Source organism: Entelurus aequoreus, linkage group LG14, assembly GCF_033978785.1.
Source record: "Entelurus aequoreus isolate RoL-2023_Sb linkage group LG14, RoL_Eaeq_v1.1, whole genome shotgun sequence".
In the NCBI taxonomy this organism is placed as follows: domain Eukaryota; kingdom Metazoa; phylum Chordata; class Actinopteri; order Syngnathiformes; family Syngnathidae; genus Entelurus; species Entelurus aequoreus.
The window spans coordinates 44,178,078-44,195,071 of NC_084744.1; the positions used below are offsets into that span (position 1 = coordinate 44,178,078).

Genomic DNA, 16,994 nt, shown 5'->3' on the forward strand with positions numbered 1-16,994 from the left:
TTTTCTAGCGGGACTTGCCTTTTGTTAATTTTTGGTTTAAGCGTTACATACGTACCTTTTTACCTGCACGCTGTCTCCCGCTGTGCTCTGCATATTGGGATCACGACAAACCATCCTCGACGCGTTCCGACTTCTACAAAGCAATTAACTACCTGCTGCCACCTACTGATATGGAGTATTACAAGATTACCCTGCCAAGCTCTACACAGCACAGGCACTAGACAACGGCACATTATTACGATTATTGATTTGCAAAAAATATTTTTCGGACCAATTAGCTGAAGTTGCATAATTTCCCACGACACACGTGGTTGAAAATCACTGCTATAAATAATATACTTAAGAGCGCAACACACTAATTGACAGCTATTGTACTTACTGTACCTATTATTATTATTTATCCATACCATTATTTACTTTTTAAATTCGATCTCAATTCTGTACACTGCTGCTGGAATTAAAATTTTCCTGAGGGAACTCTCCTGAAGGAATCAATAAAGTACTATTCATCTATCTATCTATCTATCTATCTATCTATCTATCTATCTATCTATCTATCTATCTATCTATCTATCTATCTATCTATCTATCTATCTATCTATCTATCTATCTATCTACTGCATTAGATGGGAAACTGCTGTTAAGCGCTGGTATGCAAGCACAAATCATGCACAAGAACAAAGACAAAACCTTTGATACTGAAAACACTCTGAATTGTAGCAACAAAGAGACACAGGTGGGTAGGACATGGGAGCTAACAGGAAACAGATTGGTCAGGCGCGCTTGGAAAACAATGGCTGACTGGTTCATTATTAACACAAAAATAAACAAAATACTTCTAACAAACCATCGAAACCAACCCAGATAATACAAAACACACAACCAAATTCTGTACAAAATACTGAGACTAGAAAGACGCAATGTGTGGCTCAGGCAAGACTACAGTATGACATCTGTGCACAAGCAAGAAAAAGATGGCTGAAAACCCAAAATGGCACAGTAACATATTACAGCCATGGGGGGTCACTGTAGGGATATGAATGTCAATGAAAAGATGAGCGGAAAGATCAACTCTGAGAAATGTCTCAACAGCTAACTTACTGCGTCATTAACTACATGCCATCACATTTACGACCCAGGTACCAGGTTTTCCATAATTGATCTATAATCTGCCGGTGGTTCATGAAGTCATTCAAGCAAAATGTCCTTGCTCAGATCTTTCGAGGGCCTGTAAACTATTAATCCTAAAGAGCTGAAGGTGCTGGTCAACACATGGCAGGCTTCTGTATTTCATGGCTTAGCTGATCAAAGTGCTGGCAACCAGCGCCAACGGGAATTTTCAGCTCAGGCATCAATCAAAGTCCCACTTAAACTCAACCGCTCAGTACTCTGTTGTATTCAGCTCAGTACTCTGTTGTATTCTGCGATCCATTATCCGTTGGAAACAAAGGAAAGCCAAAAAACGCACCATTACAAAATGCCACTGATTGTTAAATGAGAGGGAGTTCATACTACACAGACGCATTGATGTTGCATAATACATACACAATAGATAATAATATTACAATAATAAAATACATGATCACATTCCATCCATGTGTCTCTTGTTTTAGGAGGTACCGTCTAATTAATGTCTCAAGATGATCAACCAGTATTTACAGTATGGAAGTAAGACTTTTGTCATCACACTTCCTGGAAATTGTTTCCTGGAATGTGGATGGGATCCACATCTGTGAGCATCATGCACCGACTCTGTTGATGACTTCAGATTCCTAAATGTCGTTTGCAGATGCTCGTGAGCTACAGCAGTGTTAATTCAAGAAATGTCCAAGATAAAATACAGCATGTCATTATATTGTTATGCGTGTGAACAAAATATAATGTGGAATACTCAGTGTTTATAAGCAGCAGGCTTTTTTCATAGTTGAGTTGGTAATAGGGCTGCAACGATTAGTCACCAAGTGCAGGCCTCAAATTTTAACTTTTTAAGGTCAAGGCAAGTGTTGCCTTAAAGGAGGGCTTATATTTTAGGGCACCAAAGCAAGTTAGAAGGGCACCAAGGCAAACATTATTTTATTTCCAGGCAGGGGCTCCAAAGCATGCATGCATACATATACAGGTTTTTTTTAAATTCATTAATAATATAAACTTGTCAGCTTTTTGTCATTTAATGATGCCTTTATCTCTATACCTTTTGATAGAGGGAAATATATATTTTTAATTTTTTAAGTTAAGTACATGTAAATGCTCTATGGGGACAGATCCATTAAGAGTTTGAGCAGAAATATGTCATATAAGAACGAACTACATACAATAAAACATTAAAAAAATGATGTGTCAAATGTTTTTTTAAAGTAATACCTTTGTGACATGAAAAAAAACATTGCGTTTACTTTTTGATATCAAAATAAAACACAAAGCAGTTTGGCTAATGACGATAAAGTTTAATAAACAAGATGTGTTCTTCTCTAACGCCCCCTTGTGGTTCAGTGCAACAGTTTGGCCAACAACAACAACAAAAACAGGAGTGACAGCATGTTTCCTCACCTCATTAACTCTGTCACAGCAGCTGATGGACGCTGTATTGTCAAAATGAAAGCAACATCATATAGTTTTTCTCCTTCGCTGTATACTTTTAGTTAGGGGACAAGTGTCTCCAATATTGTCCACACCTGTCTCCATCTAAACACAGCAGTGCACTCTTAAACACATGGAGGGAAGCGAGGGAAAATGACTGTAGCGTCCCGGAAGAGTTGGTGCTGCAAGGATTTCTGAGAATGTGCTATGTTGTGTTGCGGTGCAAAGATTCTCCAGAAATGTGTTTGTCATTGTTGTTTAGTGTGGTCTCACTATATGGCACATTTTTATGACAGAGTTGGCGTTGTTTATACGGAGACTCTTAGTGTGACATGTATGGCTGTTGATTAAGTATACTCCGAGGGGATACCACTGGAGCGAGATTAATGTTGATAGAACGCCATGATTATCAAGCCAATCTACGATAGTGTGTATGTGTCTGACTTCGTTTTGCCTAAAAATAAATTTAGGGTTTTCGGTAATCTATAAAGGAGACGGTATTACTAACCGTCTGAAATGTAACCGCTAATTATCATTATGCTGTTGATCAATATATCCCTTGTCCATTAACAAGTAAAAAGGTGTTGCCGCAAATGTTGGTCAATTTTTTAGGGCATTACGGCAAATGCTGCGGTTGCCGTGGTTAAATTCGAGCCCTGCAAATGTCCACAATAAAATTTGTTGTTGACAATTATATTGGTCGACAATAGTCGTGATGTCATCACTCGTGTTTTTCCAACCCGAAGTGGGTCACTCGTAAAAACATTGTCAGTTATTACATGTAAAGTGTGAGGATATTTCCTCTTATTCTTGTTAAAAACATAAATACCTTGCTCATTTTGCAAAGCGGACCTTGTTTTTAGGGCAGTTCATCTGCGAACAAGAGTGAGACGAAGTTGTGTGAAAATTAACTAACTATCATTTCAGCCAAAGTCAGCCAGCTAGACTTTGTCTACATCAATTAAAGTATGTTTTAAAGCAGCGTCATTTTGCAATGTGGTAAAAAAAGGCACTTAAACAAATGGCGCGGAAGTATCATAAGATTAAACATACTAAATAGCCAACATTTTAAGAATTAATCAAATATATAATTCTACACATTGAGTCTATTAGAGTGCTAAACTGACAAGAGTTAATCATATAGTCAATATATCAGTGTGCAGCTTTTTAAACATCACAAAATGCTTTTCTTTTTGTGTTTTGTTTGTTTTCATTGCTGCTATTTTAACAATTTTTTTTAATACATGAACAAGTTTAATGGGTTTTTTTTAGCACTTTGTGTTTCCTTTCTCTTAAATGGACAACATTTTATCAGTTATTAACATTTTTGTAACAGCTGAATGTGGAGCACAGTTACAGTATAAATAAATATTTATGAATGAATTAGTCATCTTTAATGTTAGTAAGCATTTGCCTAAAATGACTTAAAAAAATTAGAGCCATTAAATGTGTACGCTTTATTATTCGATAATCGTTAAGATATTCGTTGACTATTCAACTATCAAAAAAGTCATTAGTTGCAGCCCTCGATAGTAATCCCAACACACAGTTAATACAATAATGCAATGGTGCTGTACAATTTCAATTGATTGTTACTAATACGAATTAGGCTTGCAAAAACTACCCAAAAATGCTCTAAAATCCTCCCAAGCCAATTTTTGGTTATTTTCTTTTGTCAGAGTTACACATTTCGTTAAAATCTCCCACAAATGTCCACTGCAGGGGACGCTGGTTCTCTCGAGGTTATGCATGCCGGGCGAGAATTGCTTTGTAAAGAAGCACAACAACTGCAACAAGGTGGGTCAGGAGTTATTCTTCCTTCTTTTTATTTTGAAATAGAAATATTTTGAAAACACATTTTTGATATGCCTTTTACACGGGGTATACAGATATTAATAAACTCATTTTTATATATTTTTTAATAGAAGGTAATAATCTATTCCTCCTCCTGAAGGGTCTGTTTGCAACTTGCTCAAAGTAAAATTTTATAAACCCTAAAATACAACAATAACACCTCCAACTACCTTGTGTTACCATAAGTGGTTTAACAAAACATACAGTACAGGCCAAACGTTTGGACACACCTTCTCATTTCAATGCGTTTTCTTTATTTGCATGACTATTTACATTGTAGATTGTCACTGAAGGCATCACAACTATGACACCTGTGAAGTGAAAACCATTTCAGGTGACTACCTCTTGAAGCTCATCGAGAGAATGCCAGAAGTGTGCAAAGCAGTAATCAGAGCAAAGGGTGGCTATTTTGAAGAAACTAGAATACAAAACATGTTTTCAGTTATTTCACCTTTTTTTGTTAAGTACATAACTCCCCATGTGTTCATTCATAGTTTTGATGCCTTCAGTGACAATCTACAATGTAAATAGTCATGAAAATAAAGAAAACGCATTGAATGAGAAGGTGTGTCCAAACTTTTGGCCTGTAGTGTATATATGTTTTAAAGTGTCTATTTTTAAGTGTCTATTTAATAATTATATTGAATAAAATTTACTTGTGGTCAGATGAATTAGTCTGCCGTTCAGCCTTATCACTTACCGCAGCTTCATCCACACAAATCCAAAGGGAGCGTGTGCACACAACATTTTGAAGTAGGGATGCAACCAAATATAAATTCTTGGCTGAAACTGAAAACAAAAAAACAAGGGATATAATATGCCAATTTTTTTTACCATTGCATTTATGGCTATTTGTGTACGAGCCTCACTAAAACCTAAGGTGTTGCCCATCCATCCATCCATTTTCTACCACTTGTCCCTTTTGGGGTCACGGGGGGTACTGGAGCCTATCTCAGCTGCACATAGGCGGAAGGTGGTTTACACCCTGGACAAGTTACCACCTCATCGAAGGGCCAACACAGATAGACAGACAACATTCACACTCACATTCACACATTAGGGCCAATTTAGTGTTGCCAATCAAGCTATCCCCAGGTGCATTTCTTTGGAGGTGGGAGGAAGCCTGAGTACCCGGAGGGAACCCACGCAGTCACGGGGAGAACATGCAAACTCTACACAGAAAGATCCCGAGCCCGGGATTGAACTCAGGACTACTCAGGACCTTCGTATTGTGAGGCACATGCACTAACCCCTGTTCCACCGTGCCGCCTCCAAGGTGTTGCAATTGCACTAAAATATAAAACAAAAATATATATGAACAGGCCAAATTTGAGTCAACACGCTCATGGGTATTTTACTTTTCTGTGAGGTGTTGTTCAAATATTCAGAATGGCGATTGGAATGTTTGGATTTTAGGTGATTAAACCCAAGGTGGGGAATGTCTTGGCAGGAGATCCCACTTCCGATATTTCCACATTGCACGTTTTGCAGATGCCATTTTGGCCATTTTAAGCTAAATATTTGGTGCATAAGTAATTTGCAGGCATGTGGTTGTTGCAATAGGCTATACATTTAATGATAGCTAATGTTAGTAGCTAAACTTTGCTAAATCACTATTACCAGCTGACCATAAAAAGTGTGAGCTAAAAACTAGGACAAGGGCGGCATATAATGCTTACAACAGAAAAGGAATTGCTGCATGCAGACACACACTATGTTTTCGTTGCAAAATTGCAACATTTCCTGTGAGATGTGTTTATTAACTGTAGGTGTGAACTCTCCCCTGTGGTTTTTCACAGGTACTTTTAAAAACAGTAGAAGACTGTCCCCCAAACACTCTTCTCCTTGGCACTCCTTCATAACATCACCTATGGTCTATCCATTATGTCCTCTTTTTACATCCCCAGTTGCCTATAATAAGTGTTCCCTCTTTCCTGTCTCAAGGGCCATTTTCTCCTTAACAAGCCCAGCCTCTTCTGTAGATCTTTTTCACTGCTGTATGTGTATTACTGCTACATGCTTCATGTGTCCTCTCCATGTGATGTGTTTTAACCAGAGCGATCAAAATAGTATAATTATGATTCAGATAAATCACATTTTTAATGATTAATTTGCAACTATGTCTAAAATATGCCCATAGTCACTATATTGTACGATATCCAAATTAACATTTTTTTAAATCAATCTTAAACATACAACTAATAGTAATATACAATATTCTAAATGTACAATATAGATTGTGTGTGTCGTTGCGGTGTCTCTTGTATGTCTCTCTGCAATCCCTCTGAACAAGGCTACAATTATTCAGAACAGCACAGTGTTTTACTTTTTAAACACAGTGCAGTTACTTCCATCATGACAGTTTGGAATTTTGGTTGTTTCTGCCATTATATCCTGTTCTGTGCTTTTATTTTGTTACATCACATGACTGTTTCGTGTTTTGATTGTTTGCTTGGTAAAGGATTTTGTGAGATAATTTCTTTATAGAGATCTGTCATCTATGTTTGCTGTTTTATGTTCTTTGCACTTCATTTAGCTTAGGGGTCTCCAAAATACGTCCCGCGGGAAGTCCCAAGTCAAAAAAAAAAAAATAAAAATAATAATAATTGTATAGCCATCCATCCATCCATCTTCTTCCGCTTAAGCAGGGAAACCCAGACTTTCCTCTCCCCAGCCACTTCGTCCAGCTCTTCCCGGGGGATCCCGAGGCGTTCCCAGGCCAGCTGGGAGACATAGTCTTCCCAACGTGTCCTGGGTCTTCCCCGTGGTCTCCTGCCGGTCGGACATGCCCTAAACACCTCCCTAGGGAGGCGTTCGGGTGGCATCCTGACCAGATGCCCGAACCACCTCATCTGGCGCCTCTTGATGTGGAGGAGCAGCGGCTTTACTTTGAGCTCCTCCCAGATGACAGAGCTTCCCACCCTATCTCTAAGGGAGAGCCCCGCCACCTGACGGAGGAAACTCATTTCGGCCGCTTGTACCCGTGATCTTGTCCTTTCTGTCATAACCCAAAGCTCATGACCATAGGTGAGGATGGGAACGTAGATTGACAGGTAAATTGAGAGCTTTGCCTTCCGGCTCAGCTCCTTCTTCACCACAACGGATCGATACAGCGTCCGCATTACTGAAGACACCGCACCGATCCGCCTGTCGATCTCACGATCCACTCTTCCCTCACTCGTGAACAAGACTCCGAGGTACTTGAACTCCTCCACTTCGGGCAAGATCTCCTCCCCAACCCGGAGATGGCACTCCACCCTTTTTCGGGCGAGAACCATGGACTCTGACTTGGAGGTGCTGATTCATTGTATATCCCATACTACATAAACTTTAATCAATTCTGCAAAGGCAACACGTATGCATTAAAATCTTAACTTGAACACCCGAGCAAATTCCTACATGAGATCCTTTAGATAAGATAAAGCCATATACAAACAGTATGAGCCAGTTAACTCAACACTTGTTGATCAAAGCTTTAACAGGAATAAACAAAGCTTAAAAATACCCTACAGATGAGTGCCACATGTGAGCAGGTCCACACTAACCACTTAAAGGATTTCCATTCTTTTTGTCAAGTTCTCCAAAACAGAAAGCCTCGGGTTGAAAAAAGTTCAGCTACAAAAAGTTACCCCCACCGCGTTCTGTTTTGAAGGCCTAAACAGCTGCAGACAAGAAGGTTGTTAGCATGGTGACTGAATGGGGGTGAGGAGGAGAGACAATTACTTTCAGCGTAAACACACGTCTATTGCCAGCCAGTGAAGTGTAAACACACGGTGTGGATGTAGAGACCACGGTTTTGACACAAGGATGAGCTGACGCCGCTAAGATGACTACATTATCACCTGATCTTTCTTAAAGGGCCCTGCAGTCTACCAAAAAAGAATTATGCCCTTTCCAGAGACTAACGACAATCTTTTTGTGGAGGTTATAAAAACTAGAATTACTTCTCTTTGTCGCACATTTGTATTTAGAACGGTACATGTGTACTTATAGTAGTCCAACAATAAGTACAGTACAACAAAGACAAAATTGTACCTGGAGATCTTTTGCTTGGTCGTAAGGGCAACATGTAGGACTGGCGTGGAAGAAGAGGTGAAGAGGGCAGAGACATAGACGCTCCTTTAGCGAGGCTTAGTCTGAAAACATCATCTGGAACATTAGGGTGGCCGCTGCCAAAGCCTGGGGGCTGAAGGTTTCCTTCAGGTGGGAATCTTCTTTGGGCACTGTGGCTGTGGACACCTCCTGTTAGGGAAAACCACAGTGTTATTATAGATTTTACAAATAGCTTCCACATCCGCATGGGCGCTAACATGAGGAATCTAGGCGCATGCCTCTAATTTTAGAGACCATTACCTAGTTCTTGAAACATTTGTCAATTACGGGTGTAACTGGTAGATGTATTCGCGTCCTATTTTTTCTGTACGGAACCTTCGGTTGGATACACATTAAAGTGACGGACAGGAAGTGTGCCTTTCAAAAGGCGTCTAAAAAAACAAAGGTAGTGCAACCGAGTTTTTGGCTAGCAAGAATCGAGCTAGGCTAGTTATTGTGGTGAGAAAAAGCCTAGAGAGACTCTTCCATTGTTTAAGTCTTGTTTGGGAACACTTCGCCAACATACAGACACAAATGAATAAGATGAAAGGTGTGTGCCACCATTGTTAGGTTGAGAACGGTGCTACAAACTAGAAATATTAATGCTACACTTCATCCATTAAGGTAATTCAAACTCCTTGGGACATTTTCCGCACACACCTTGTTTTTTATTGTCTCTCAGCATAATCTGAAAATAGAATGGAAAAATATAATCATATATTACACTATTAGCTTTGCCAACTATAAAGCAATGCTTATATGGCTTATACAAATACAGTATATTAACCTATCTTTACCCATATTTAGTGCACAAAATCTCAGAAAAGGGCCCCCATGGTCTTTTAATTTTTTGTATGCTATGTCTATATTGAAACTGCCAACATTTGAAATGCTAATTGAAGCTCAAAAGCTAAGCAGTTTCATGTTTTGCATTTTGTTCCATTATTGTAACAAAAAATTAACATAACTTTGACCTTAATATCGAGGTACGTACCGAACCCTAAGGATGCTGTAAACCCTATTGTGAATATTAGGGAAAACATTGTAAGGTGGTTCATCAAAAGTTATTTTGTCAGCTATGAAACATGGGTTACTTTTAATCCCTCCTTCAAGCATTTTCCTACAAGCTTCCACAACTCTAAAATGTTTGCACCTTAAGTCTTATGTGTGAATGCCAGGAATGTAAAGCCTTGTTTCCACCAAGTAGTACAGTTCAGTAAACCATGATCTGACTTAAAATTCAGAAGGTGCAAGTGGGGTGGCCATAGCTGTGTCAGTTTTGTCAATTGTTGGACATCGTAACAAACAAGCAGCTAATTTTCCAATTTATTTAAAAAAATAAAATCAATGTCACATTGCAGCATGCTGACAGTACCTTTAAACATGGATAGGCATTGATCAATTTTCCTTGATTCACTATGTAGATGAGTAACAGCTACTCAATCAATTATATTATTTTTCAAATATTACTTGTAATGGGATCAGAACATCGCTAACTAAATGTTCTGAACTCCAACATTGCTGCCCTGAATGGTTGTGCCTTAGCACAGGTCTGCTTAGATGTAGCTCAAAATTCCATTTAATTCATTTTTTCAGTCATTCATTCTAGGGTTGACAATTCTTTCCCAACTAATCAATGGTCAGTAGTGGACCTAGATTCCGCCTTCCACATATGTACCAAAGTGTACCACTGCATCTTGCACCCTAATGTGCTTCTTATAAGACATTAACTAGTTATGCAGTTAGAGTTGACGTGATGTAAATACTGTAGTACAATTGCTAACTTTCATCGACAGAGAGCCTGGCTTGTGTTGTGAATGTCTTTAAACAAGGGTAACTCATGATGGTAGGAAAAAACAGAAAAGATCTGAATGTATTAAAAATCAATAATTTGCACTCAAACCGAAGGTAATGGACCACTGCACATTTTCCATGCCATGAGTCACTTAAGAAGAACATACAGCTAACATACATATATACATACATATATATAATGGGTGTGCATCTCTCTTTACGATACGATTATAAAGCATGCCTCTTATCTGGATATTAGGAGGATTTTGCCATAAATCTAGTTGTTCATCTGTGACATTCACTCTATACCCGCAGATGGAGACGAACACACACAACCGAAGACAGTGTCTGCAGGGAGATTTTTCCTTGTTAACCCTTCGTGTGCATCATGATTAGTTCTTCATATAAAGGGGAAGATATGGACATCCTATCAGTCATCATCGAAGTAGGAGCAGACATCGTACAGTAGGCTATCGTTTTATTATGTTTGTAGTTTGTATTTCTTGTTTAGCACTTAGCGATACAGCTACATGATGCTATAGTGTTTCACTAAAGCTGGATCTGTTTAGCAGAGCTTCTAAAACTTGTAGCTCATCCCCCTTATATTTAAGATCAACAATATACGTTTCTGGATCATAATCTTTCCCAAAGTAATCGTTGTTGGCTCTCACAAAGTCTGCATAATTTGCATTGTTGTTGGTGATGAAGGGATCTGTGGTTCCTACCTCTACGCCACCCGATGACGTGTCTGGCTCGCTCATTAACTCTCCAAATGGCTAGGGAATCTCTGCGAGATTGATACTATTTTGATCATATGTATTTACTCACAAACTTTGTACGTTTTTCTGTGTCATACATCAGATATATACGATAATAGCTTCAATGTAGAGGCAATATGTTTTTCCACTTTACTGGTACTTTAACTTCAAATCTGTTTATTTGATCACTGTTACAGTAATTCAGGCTGCTCAAGACCATAACAACAAACATAAAGGGAGTAATTACATTTAATAAAAATGCTGTTGTGAAAGACTTATGGTCCCATTTATTTGCCTTAATTAAAATAAGAAAACATTTGGGACCTTACCTTTTACTGTTTTATTTCTATCTCCAGTACATGCACTATTCTCCATTAAAACATACTTTGTATGATCACCTCAGTTTAGTCTGAAAGTCCAGTTATTGAGAAGTATCTGATCTTGGATATATAATCCTTTATATTGGCAGCCAGATTCATTATAACACTTGCATACATGTACCGGTATATAAAACACTAGAGGAATTGGTAGCATTTTAGTATGGGGAACATATTCTAAGTAACAAAGACTTAATTTAGAGTTATTTGGACCCTAGGGGAACATATTGTAAGTAACAAAGACTTAAGGGTTAGGGTTAGGGCTGCAATCAACAACTAATTTGATAATCGATTAGTCTGTCGATTATTACTTCGATTAATCGATTAATAATCGGACAAAAGAGACAAACTACATTTCTATCCTTTCCAGTATTTTATTGAAAAAAACAGCATACTGGCACTATACTTATTTTGATTATTGTTTCTCAGCTGTTTGTAAATGTTGCAGTTTATAAATAAAGGTTTATAAAAAAAAATTAAAATTTAATTTAAAAAAAAAAAAAAAGGACCCTCTGCGCATGCGCATAGCGTAGATCCAACGAATCAATGACTAAATTAATCGCCAACTATGTTTATAATCGATTGTAATTGATTTAATCGATTAGTTGTTGCAGCCCTAGTTAGGGTTGTTGTAGTTTTGTGTTTTGTTATGTAAGTACAGACCATATTCATTAAGGGATATTAAAGGGAGACTCATATACAACAACTTCCTTACTTAGTACTAATAAGCAATAATTCTGAGGTTAATGAGGGAAGACTCTTAGTTAATGGCTTACTGGTTGTATAATAAGGCCATGCCGAATAAGGCATTAATAAGTACTTAATAATGACTAATTAAGAGCCAATATGTTACTAATTTGCATGTTAATAAGCAACTAATTAATGGTGAATATGTTCCCCATACTATAGTGTTATCGAATAATTATCTTTAGTGTTATGACACAGGTAGATGCGGGTCAGAGAGTCGTGTAGGCTAATAAAAGCCCTAAATCGAAAGTAAAAACTTTAATGTTGCAAGATTATTTGTAATTTACAATTCAAACTGAAGACAAAGAGTGACGAGTATGCACATTTTTCTCACATACTGTAAATGGTTTCACACAGCCTGTACAGATGATTTACTGAAGCTCCAGATTGGCTAATAGTTTTACCCGACTACTTCTCTGCTCAGTGAATTCTAAACTTAGTATGTACAAAACAGGTTTGCAAGCTGAAAAAAATACAATCTTGCCGGGAAAGATCATTTTAGTCTTGCTAGGAGCAAAGAGAGTTATTCTATGGTGCACACTCATTAAGGTCTCAATTAAAATGGAGAAATTATTAACCTCACGACAGCATGTAATCCCAAACCAGTAACATGTCAGCATGCCCAGTCAGATTTTAACGCCATAGTGGTAAACCACAGAAATGACAATTAGCAGTAGTTGTTTTCAATGCTTAGGAGTACGTTTATAGAGAACACTTGCAGTCCACAAGTGGCATACATCTTTTTTAGTGCCCTGCTTCTCTCTGGGACAAGATGTGTTGTCGGGCCGCCAGGCTAATCAGAAACAGAGTGACCCATTTTGTACATGCCCCCGCTTCATCTAAGGAGACACAAAGCTGTCCTGTGTTTGAAAGGGCTCCTAAACAAAGATGAATGCCAGACACAGGAAGCGGAAAGGTTGTGGCGACACCTCTGCATGCCCCCAAACATGGAAAGAACTGTGAATGTCCCAAAAGTGTTTTAGCCAACACCAGGACCCGCCATCACCCTGACCTCGGAGCCCCCATTGCATTCATATTAGTACACTGGACAGGGGTAACAAGTCAATTAATCAGTTCTATAATTAGAATGAGGTTATTTGTTTGAATGTACTGAAGGAAACACTGCAATGAAAATACAGTGATAAAAAATACTACAATTTACCACAATTACTATTTTCTAGGGGTGTAACGGTACACAGAAATTTCGGTTCGGTACATACCTCGGTTTAGAGGTCACGGTTCGGTTCATTTTCGGTACAGTAAGAAAACTACAAAATATAAATGTTTTGGTTATTTATTTACCAAATTTGTAAACAACGGCATAACATACATATCCACACAGGGTCCATTGCCAGGGTTAATGTGGTCAACATATATAAAATAAAAACTTAATAAGATAAGGCTCAGAATGGTTTCTTAACAAAACCTTTCTACATATAAAGTGCTTTTTTTGATTGATTGATTGAGACTTTTATTAGTAGATTGCACAGTACAGTACATATTCTGTACAATTGACCACTAAATGGTAACACCCCAATAAGTTGTTCAACTTTTTTAAGTCGGTGTCCACGTTAATAAACATTAAACTGCCTCAAATTGTTGCTCAGATTAAATAAAATGACACAACTGTTCTTCTACATATAAAAAGTGCAACATTAAACAGTTTCAAGTCAACTCAGCCTCAGATTAACTTTTCTTTTCCCCCCCAGCCTGGCTAACTTGGCAGTAAGAGGATATATGGGCTCATTGTTCTTCCACCATAGAAGTGGGTCAAAATCTAGTTTCTCTCTCTGCTCTGCTCTAATGCAATATGGACTTATATCTGCTGCTATAAAAACATTTGTTATTGCTTTAGCCCTGCCTGACTCGCCGAGGAGAGGCTGCTTGAATGCGGTGGTGACGCTTCAAATGGGTTAGCATGTGTTATGATAGTAGCGTATGTGTGTGTGTGTGGCCCTTTATTATGTGACAGCATGTGAGGTGAGTGTGTGGGCTAGCGAGGTGAGGGAGCGGTAGCGTGAGTGCGGGGAGTGGCTAGTGTTTTGTTGGATTGGCTGTGTGCAAGACCTCAATAAAGCCACGATTTGCAACTTATCACTGGACTCGTCATTTACCCTGGAGTCTGGAGCTGTGGAGACTCACTGCCGGGTAGAGTGAAGGGTGTTGCCCCCGAGAATACATCGGCCCTGGAGGAGTGTCTCCCATGCGCTCCTCGACTACGGTCTGGGAGCCGGAAGCAGGAAAGGTGCAACACATGTTTGACGTGTTGTCAGAAGCAGCTGCTGAACAATGTCGGCAAACCTCTGTCCTCCATTGTTGTATCGCGCAGCCAAAGTGTTCCCAAACGGGAGATCTTAACGAGGCAGGAGGGTCTTCCAGCTCTGGCTTTTACATGTTGTCCTAGCCCGGTCGCTGCTAGCATGTGTACTTGTTCGGTACACCTCCGAACCGAACCAAAACCCCCGTACCGAAACGGTTCAATACAAATACACGTACCGTTACACCCCTACTATTTTCTAGACTAAACTATGTAATAGACAAGTTGAACAGGCAGTTAATAATAATAAATAATTGTTTAGAATTAATTAAATTGTTGATTAATCACATCTTAAATCAACTGAGTAGTTGAACTACAACCATGCAGATCCCCACTATAGATGCACAGTAAGACATTTGGCATGTAAAAATTAGTTCAAAACATTCAAGTTGACTACAATTGTACAGTAATGTCAAAAGATCTGGGTTTTTCCTTTCCATCCTTTGTAACTGAGCTACTGTGTGGAACAATTTCTCTTGGGGATCATTAAAGTTTGTCTAAGTCTAAGTCTAGTAGTGGTCCTGGGAGAATCCATTTCAAGAGATTAACAGTTATCAAACTAAGTCCAATCTCCAATTGGTGAGTTCACTTGTTGCAGTCGCAGAAGGCAGAACAGTTAAAACGAGTTTTAGCCATGTCGCATGCAAAAGAGATTAACACAGAGTTGTAATTTGGGTGGATGGCTCAGAAAACAAGGAGTGCCACATAAAAGCTGATCATCCCAAGTGCTGGGGGACAAGCTGCAGTATGTCATGGTGACAGCACTACCATCTGACCGATACTATACGCAGAGAAACACATAAAGACGGAAACTCACCAGAGCTATTTCAGTGACTTTCTTAAAACCCTGGTTGGGGCAAAGCCTTCAATTTTAGGCCCTTCTGTGGTGCAGGAAATCAACCCTTTCTAATTACACAGTGCTGCCCCAAGACGAAGTAAAAATGATTATAGTGCCATGCATGCTCAATTTTCTTCATCAAAGTCAATGGCCAGAGCCCAATAGGACAAGCACAACCCATAGAGTACAGTTGAATAGTATATAAAAACATGGATTTTGGACATAAAATGCATTAGACATGGTACAAATCACTTATTGCTAGGGATGTATATCGTTAGGATTTATTCGATACCAATATCGATATTCCTTAACGATACCAGTATTCACCTGTACTCCTATTGGTATTATATGTAATACATATAAATAAAGATGTGAAATATATATTTTTTTATTACCATTTTTATTAGCAGAAGAGGTTGTACACCAGTAAAACGATGCAACATCTCACAGCTGGGAAGTCTTTTATCAACACTTGCTTTTTAGGTCAAATTGCGTGACGCAATCAAACATGAAATTAGAAACTTTTTGGTGCATTGACTAAAAAAATGCTTGATTATGATCCAGATACAAAGTTCTTCTCCAACAGCCAAACTAATTGTTTATATTACACAAAGGGACAATACAATACCAGCATTAAATCCAACAATAATGTTGTGTTCCGGTCGCATATTTTTCACTCCCGACCCAAGGGGTGCAGTCCACCCTTTTCCGACTGAGAACCATGGCCTCAGATTTGGAGGTGCTGATCCTCATCCCAGCAGCTTCACAATCTGCTGCAAACTGCCCCAGTGAATACTGAAGGTCCCAGCCCGATGAAGCCAACAGGACCACATCATGTGCAAAAAGCAGTGATGCGATCCATAAAGATAATGAACAGGACCGGTGACAAAGGGCAGCCCTGGCGGAGTCCAACGTCCTTTGGGAACATGTCTGACTTATTACCGGCAATGTGAACCAGACTCCTGATGCGCTTGTACAGGGACCGCATGGCATGTAACAAAGGATCCTGGACACCCAACTCCTGGAGCACCCCCCACAGGACACCGCGAGGGACACGATCGAAGGCCTTTTCCAAATCCACAAAACACATGTGGACTGGTTGAGCAAACTCCAATGCCCACTCCAGTACGCTAGCGAGTGTATAAATCTGGTCCTGTGTTCCACGACCAGGACAAAAACCACATTGCTCCTCCTGAATCCAAGGCTCGACTAACGGCTGGACTTTCCCCGGGAGGCTGAGAAGTGTGATCCCTCTATAATTGGAACACACCCTCCAGTTCACCTTCTTAAAAAAGGGGACCACCACCCCGGTCTGCCAATCCAGAGGTACCGCCCCAGACTTCCACGTAATGTTGAAGAGACGTGTCAGCCACGGCAGTCCCACAACATCCAGAGCCTTGAGGTATCGGGGGCGAATCGGTAAGAGGATGATTACAAAAAGGAAAACGTGCCGAAGGCACGGGAAGCTACGGCAAAGCTTAACAAAGGACAAACACAAGGGTAGAAGCAAGAAGCTAGAATACATGAACTTACATGAAAGAATCAACATAACGATCGTGTGTAGCGAACATGACTGACAGACTGAATGAATGGTGAGGCAGGTATAAATAGCTCTATGGTTAGTGATCAGGAGCAGGTGA

At 39.3% G+C, this 16,994-nt stretch overlaps 1 protein-coding gene across 2 annotated transcripts in view; it reads right to left on the reverse strand.

The window, feature by feature from the left end:
• tanc1b (tetratricopeptide repeat, ankyrin repeat and coiled-coil containing 1b) overlaps positions 1 to 16,994 on the reverse strand; it is a 211,132-nt gene that overhangs the window by 124,835 nt on the left and 69,303 nt on the right. For both annotated transcript variants that reach the window (XM_062069966.1, XM_062069967.1), the window contains exon 3: positions 8,467 to 8,673. In XM_062069966.1, the coding sequence (XP_061925950.1) occupies positions 8,467 to 8,673 (207 nt within the window). The remainder of the gene's footprint in view (positions 1 to 8,466; positions 8,674 to 16,994) is intronic.